Source organism: Eimeria acervulina, genomic scaffold (genome assembly GCF_000499425.1).
Source record: "Eimeria acervulina Houghton genomic scaffold, Eah_scaff1768, whole genome shotgun sequence".
Lineage (NCBI taxonomy): Eukaryota > Apicomplexa > Conoidasida > Eucoccidiorida > Eimeriidae > Eimeria > Eimeria acervulina.
In genome coordinates this window covers 1-5,458 of record NW_013548947.1, presented here as the reverse complement: position 1 = coordinate 5,458, position 5,458 = coordinate 1, and the positions used below count along the sequence as shown (strand labels likewise).

The 5,458-nt window shown below is 48.9% G+C and overlaps 1 protein-coding gene across 1 annotated transcript; it reads left to right on the top strand.

The window, feature by feature from the left end:
* Positions 1-772: 772 nt before the first annotated feature.
* Positions 773-5,086, top strand: EAH_00063010 (ATP-dependent RNA helicase DDX family protein, putative; the record flags this gene model as incomplete). Its single annotated transcript, XM_013393188.1, has 9 exons — positions 773-1,021; positions 1,333-1,474; positions 1,738-1,894; positions 2,542-2,770; positions 2,919-3,150; positions 3,367-3,458; positions 3,656-3,795; positions 4,031-4,223; positions 4,963-5,086. Coding segments are annotated over 9 exons (1,558 nt in total), but the record flags the coding sequence as incomplete, so codon positions are not given.
* Between the last annotated feature and the right edge of the window lie 372 nt (positions 5,087-5,458).

Below are 5,458 nucleotides of genomic sequence, written 5' to 3'. Positions count from 1 at the left end.
ACGGAGAGCAATTTAAAGGAGACAACTCCAAGGAGACACCTAAATATACAGACAGGAGATGCATATACACCCCAACCCATTAGAACAGAGACAAACAAAAACAAGAAAATACTAATTTTTACTTCCTATACACCTCAATTTGCTCTCACAGCAACTTTAGGTGTACATACACCCCAGAAATAGGGTCTCGAAACGCTAAACCCTAAACCCTTAAATATTGTTAACTAGTAAACCCTAAACCCTTAAATGCAGTAATAACTAGTAAACCCTAAACCCTTAAATGCAATAATGACTAGTAAACCCTAAACCCTTAAATGCAATAATAACTAGTAAACCCTAAACCCTTAAATGCAATAACTAGTAAACCCTAAACCCTTCCAAGCCCTACACCCTTGCTTGTAGCTGGCGGAAGTATATTCTCCAAGCGGTAAACCCTAAACCGTGTTCGGGTGTTGAATGCTGAACCCTAAACCCTAAACCCTAAACCCTAAACCCTCATTGCTCCACATCATCTCCTTCGTTATCAATTATTTCCCCTTTCTTTTTACAAATTTATTTTTGTTTCTTTAATAATTAATTAATTAATTAATTAATTAATTAATTAATTAATTAATTTATTTATTTATTTATTATTACTTCAGGACATCTCCCCCCGAGTGCCCTCAGCGGCGGCTGTGGCTGGGGGCCCCACATCTTTGTCGAGAACAGCAGCAGCAAATTGAAAAAATAATATTTGTTTTTGTGTTTTGTGTTTCTGTTTACCCTTTTAAAGCCTTTTAACTCTTCCAGCAGCAGCCGCTGCAGCAGCAGCAGCAGCAGCAGCAGCAGCAGCAGCAGCAGCAGCAGCAGCGATTGCCGCGAGCTGCGCATACACCCCAACTTCTTGAGGTGTACGTACACCGTAGATATGGCGGCGTTCGCTGAGTTGGCGCTCTGCCCTGAGCTCGTCTCTGCAGCAGAAGATGAAGGCTGGGCGCTGCCGACACCCATACAAGCAGAGGCAATACCCCTTATTCTAGGGGTAATCAATAAAACCCTAAACCCTAAACCCTAAACCCTAAACCCTCGTTTTCGTACCACGCAACTCTTCTACTAGGGGCTGCTGAGGGAACCTTCGCAAGGGCTCGCGCTCACCTTCTCTGCGCTGCTACATTTGCTAGGGTTTAGGGTTTAGGGTTTAGGGTTTGGGCTCGCCTCCGGCTAGGGTTTAGGGATCGACAGCCTTGTATTGGGGTTTTGTTGAGTGTGTATGGAGTTGCTGCTGCGTGTGATCTTGTCTGGCTGCTGTTGCTGCTGCTGTTGCTGCTGCTGCTGCTGCTGTTGCTGCTGCAGGGTGGAGACGTCTGTGCAGCAGCAGAGACGGGGAGCGGCAAGACAGCAGCATTTGTGTTGCCTTCGCTGCAGCTGATGCATGAAGCACTACGCGGAGTTGCTGTTACTCCTGCACCGGGAACGACCCAGTCTGCTGCTCCAGGTTAGGAGCTGCTGCCGCTGCCGCTGCTGCTGCTGCTGCTGCTGTTGCTCTTCAGCTGCTGCGACGCGTGTCGCTGCTGCTCTAGCTGCATTTGTTGTTCCTGCACATTTCGCTGCTGCAGCTGCTGCTGTTCTAGCCACAATTCCAGACGGGTCTGCACCGGCAGCAGAAGCAGCAAGAGCAGCAGCAGCAGCAGCTGCTGCTGCTCTGCTGCTGTTGGTGTATCAACATGGTTGTGCATTTGGGGTGTACGTACACCTCAGGGAATAAGGAATGGCAGCAAGACGGCAGCGACCGCGACATGCAGATCCTGTGGTCGCTGCGCCCTGCAGCAGCAGCAGCAGCAGCAGCAACAGGAGCAGCAAAAGCAGCAGCAGCAGCTGCTGCTGCTGCTGCTGATGCTCCCCCAACTGTTCATCTGTTATGCGGAGACACCGACAACTGGAGAGGCTTCCGCGCTCCTGCAGATATATGCAGAGGCAAATATGCGGTCAGCTAACAGCAGCAGCAGCAGCAATAGCAGCAGCAATAGCAGCAGCAATAGCAGCAGAACGAGTTTAGACGCCAGGATGAGCGCAGCAGCAGCGCAGCAGCGCCTCAAAGCGACTGGCGGGAGCACCGCCTGCAGCAGAAGCACCCCAGACAGCAACAGCAGCAGGAGCAACGACAGCAGCAGCAGCAGGAAGAGCTAGCATGGATGCATATGTTTGTATGCATGTGCATGTATATATATTGCTGCAGTTTGAGGTGTACATACACCGCGGCCTAGTACGTGTGGGGTTCGGGGGCAAAACAAATGTGAGGGTTTTGGGCTTGGAGGCATTTTCGTTTGGGTTTGGCAGCACAGGAAAGAAGAGCTGGAACGGGTGACGCAACAACAAACCCTAAACCCTAAACCCTAAACCCTAAACCCTAAACCCTAAACACCTCGTAGAGCGCCTTGATGCAGCCTGTAGAGCGCAGGACTTAGGGGTTTTGGGGGTTAGTATTTACCGCTGAGCTTCTGTGCACACTTGCATACTTCAGCTAGGGTTTAGGGTTTAGGGTTTAGGGTTTAGGGTTTACAGTTTATTGTTGGGTTGCAGCAAATTCCTTGACTACGGCTGCTCCTTTGGGCCTGGCGACGCAGTGGGCTGTGTCATTGACCGCAGCAGCAGCAGCAGCAGCAGCAGCAACAGCAGCAGCGGTTCTGTATCTTTTTATTTGAACGGTCAGCCCCTTGGTGAAGCTTTTCAGCTTCCGTTGTCTCTTGCTTCTTCCCCGCTGCGGCCTGGTGTTTGCGGTAGAGGGTTTGAGGTTAGCTAAACCCTAAACCCTAAACCCTAGCGCTTGAGCGCTTCAGATTCGCTTCCTTCCAAGCGCCGCAGGAGCCGCTAGGCGCCTTCCGCAGTCATCTTTCTAGGGTTTAGGGTTTAGGGTTTAGGGTTTAGGGTTTGGTGTGCAGGTGGAGATCCGCTTTTCTCACTTTTTATATCCCATAGACGGCGTTACTCCTGTAGCAGATTTGACTGCAGCCGACTCCGTGCCTGCTGCTGCTGCTGGCAGCAGCAGCAGCAGCAGCAGCAGCAGCAGCAGCAGCAGCAGCAGCAGCTTGCAGGGGTCTGGACCTCTTTGCATCTGCCTCGCCCCCACACGAGACCTCGTCATGCAGACCTACAACTGCTACAAGCGATTCGGTGTGAAGCAGCCTTTTTGCTGCTGCTGCTGCTGCTGCTGCTGTTGCTGTTGCTGCTGTTGTTGCTGCTGCTCTTCCCGCTTCTGCTGCACTGAATCTGTAGACTCTTCCAGGGCCTGAGGCGCTGCGGGCGCGCTTAATCCATGCTCGTTAGTTTAGAGTTTAGGGTTTAGGGTTTAGGGTTTAGTGTTTAGGGTTTAGGGTTTTGTGGATGCAGGAAGAGTGCTTGAGAGGCCCCGCATTAATATTGAGTCCTGCACTGGAGGGGGACCAGGGGGCCCCTCATCTCACCGTACCGACTTCAAAAGTGTAAGGATTAGGGTTTAGGGTTTAGGGTTTAGGGTTTAGGGTTTGGAATGCTTTAGAAGGTGTTCATGACGAGTTGATTGCTGATTGCAGTTTGCAGGTGCATAGCTGCGAGATTAGAGTATCCCCTGCACCGTTTAGAGCTAGGGTTTGAGGATTAGGGTTTAGGGTTTAGGGTTTAGGGTTTAGGGTTTGTGCAGGTCGATGTGTTGGTGGGTACACTGGACAAAACCCTCGACCTCGTGCGTCGGCGCGTAGTTCCGCTGAGCCGTCTGCAAATTTTAATAATTGATGAAGCCGATGAAGTTGTTAAAGAGCAGGGAACTAAGAAACTCCTCGAGTAAACCAGGGTTTAGGGTTTAGGGTTTAGGGTTTAGGGTTTAGGGTTTACGGGTTTGGGGTTTAGGGTTTTAGAGTTTAGGGTTTAGGGTTTAGGGTTTACGGGTTAGCAGTGAAGAGGTACGGGTTTCGGTTGGGGGGTAAGGGGTTGGGGTTTAGAGTTATAGGGTTTAGGGTTTAGGGTTTAGGGTTTCATGGATGCAATTGTGCGTTTTGTTGCTGCATTGCTGCTGCAGGCTGCAGCAGCAGGGTGAAGCAGCAGCAGGACGGCGTCCGCAGACGCTCTTCTTCTCTGCAACACTCAGAACAGAAGCAGCAGCAGCAGCAATTTCTTTGTTAGCTCCGCATGCATGCTGGGCAGACCTCAAAGGCACAGCAGTTCTACCAGACAGCGCAAACGTCGTTGTCTATACAGTCGACCCCAAACAAGTAATTCAAACAATGCATGCATGAAAGCATTAATGCATGCATGCATTAGTGCATGCATGCATGCATTGGTGCATGCATGCATTACTGCATGCACAGTTGCATGCATGCATGCATCCGGTAGTGCATGCATCCATTAGAGTATAATATGCACACATATATACATGCGTACATATATATATATATATGTATATATAATATATTATTTATATGATATGTTTAAATATATAATATATATATTTATATATGCATATATATATATATCATGCATGCATGCATGCATTTTAATAAAATGCGTTATAGGGGCTTCAATGTTCTTTGCCCTTCGACCCGTCAGCGGTGGGGCTGCCAGAGATCGACGGAGTGCATGTGGGGCATGCAGCAGCAGCAGCAGCAACAGCAGCAACTGCTGCTGCTGCTGCTGCTGCTGTGGTGGATGAGAGTCCTGACTTCCTCTCGTGTAGAACCAAACTGCTCAAGCCTCAAGTACAAAACCCTAAACCCTAAACCCTAAACCCTTGCTATGAAGCGTAGCTATGTTAGCGTTTAGACCTTGTGGGTTAGGGCGTAAGCTGTATGCCTGCGATTAGGGTTTAGGGTTTAGGGTTTATAGTGTTTATTGTATTGTTCATTGCGAATTTGTTGCTGCCTGCGCCTTGCATACGGGTTCAGGGTTCCGTGGTTAGTGTTCAGGGTTTAGGATTTAGGGTTTAGGGTTTAGGGTTTTGGGGTGTATGCGCAGATAGCGGTTGCTCTTGCGGACGCGCTGAAGATGGATTGCTGCATGATTGTCTGCCGCACAAATCTAGACTGCGATATCTTTGAGAAATATTTAATTAAATTAGGAGGCGGGAAGCGGTTTGCTGGTACTACCTGTCTCCTTTGTTTCTTCTGTCTCTTTTGTCTCTTTGCTCTGTCTCCGTCTGTCTCTACTTTGTCTTGTTTGTCTCCGTCTGTGTCTCCTTTGTCTCTTTTGTTTATTTCTCTGTCTCCGTTGTCTTGTTTGTCTCCTCCTGTGTCTCCTTTGTCTCTTTCTCTATTTCTTCTGTCTCCTTTGTCTCTGTCTTGTTATCTCCCTTACTCTTCTTTGTCTCTTTCTTTATTCTCTCTGTCTCCTTTGTCTCTTTCTTTATTTTCTCTGTCTCCTTTGTCTCTTTCTTTATTTCTTCTGTCTCCTTCACCGCCTTTGTCTCTTACGTCGTCCCCTTCTGTTGTCTCTTCGCTGTCAGGAAACAGGG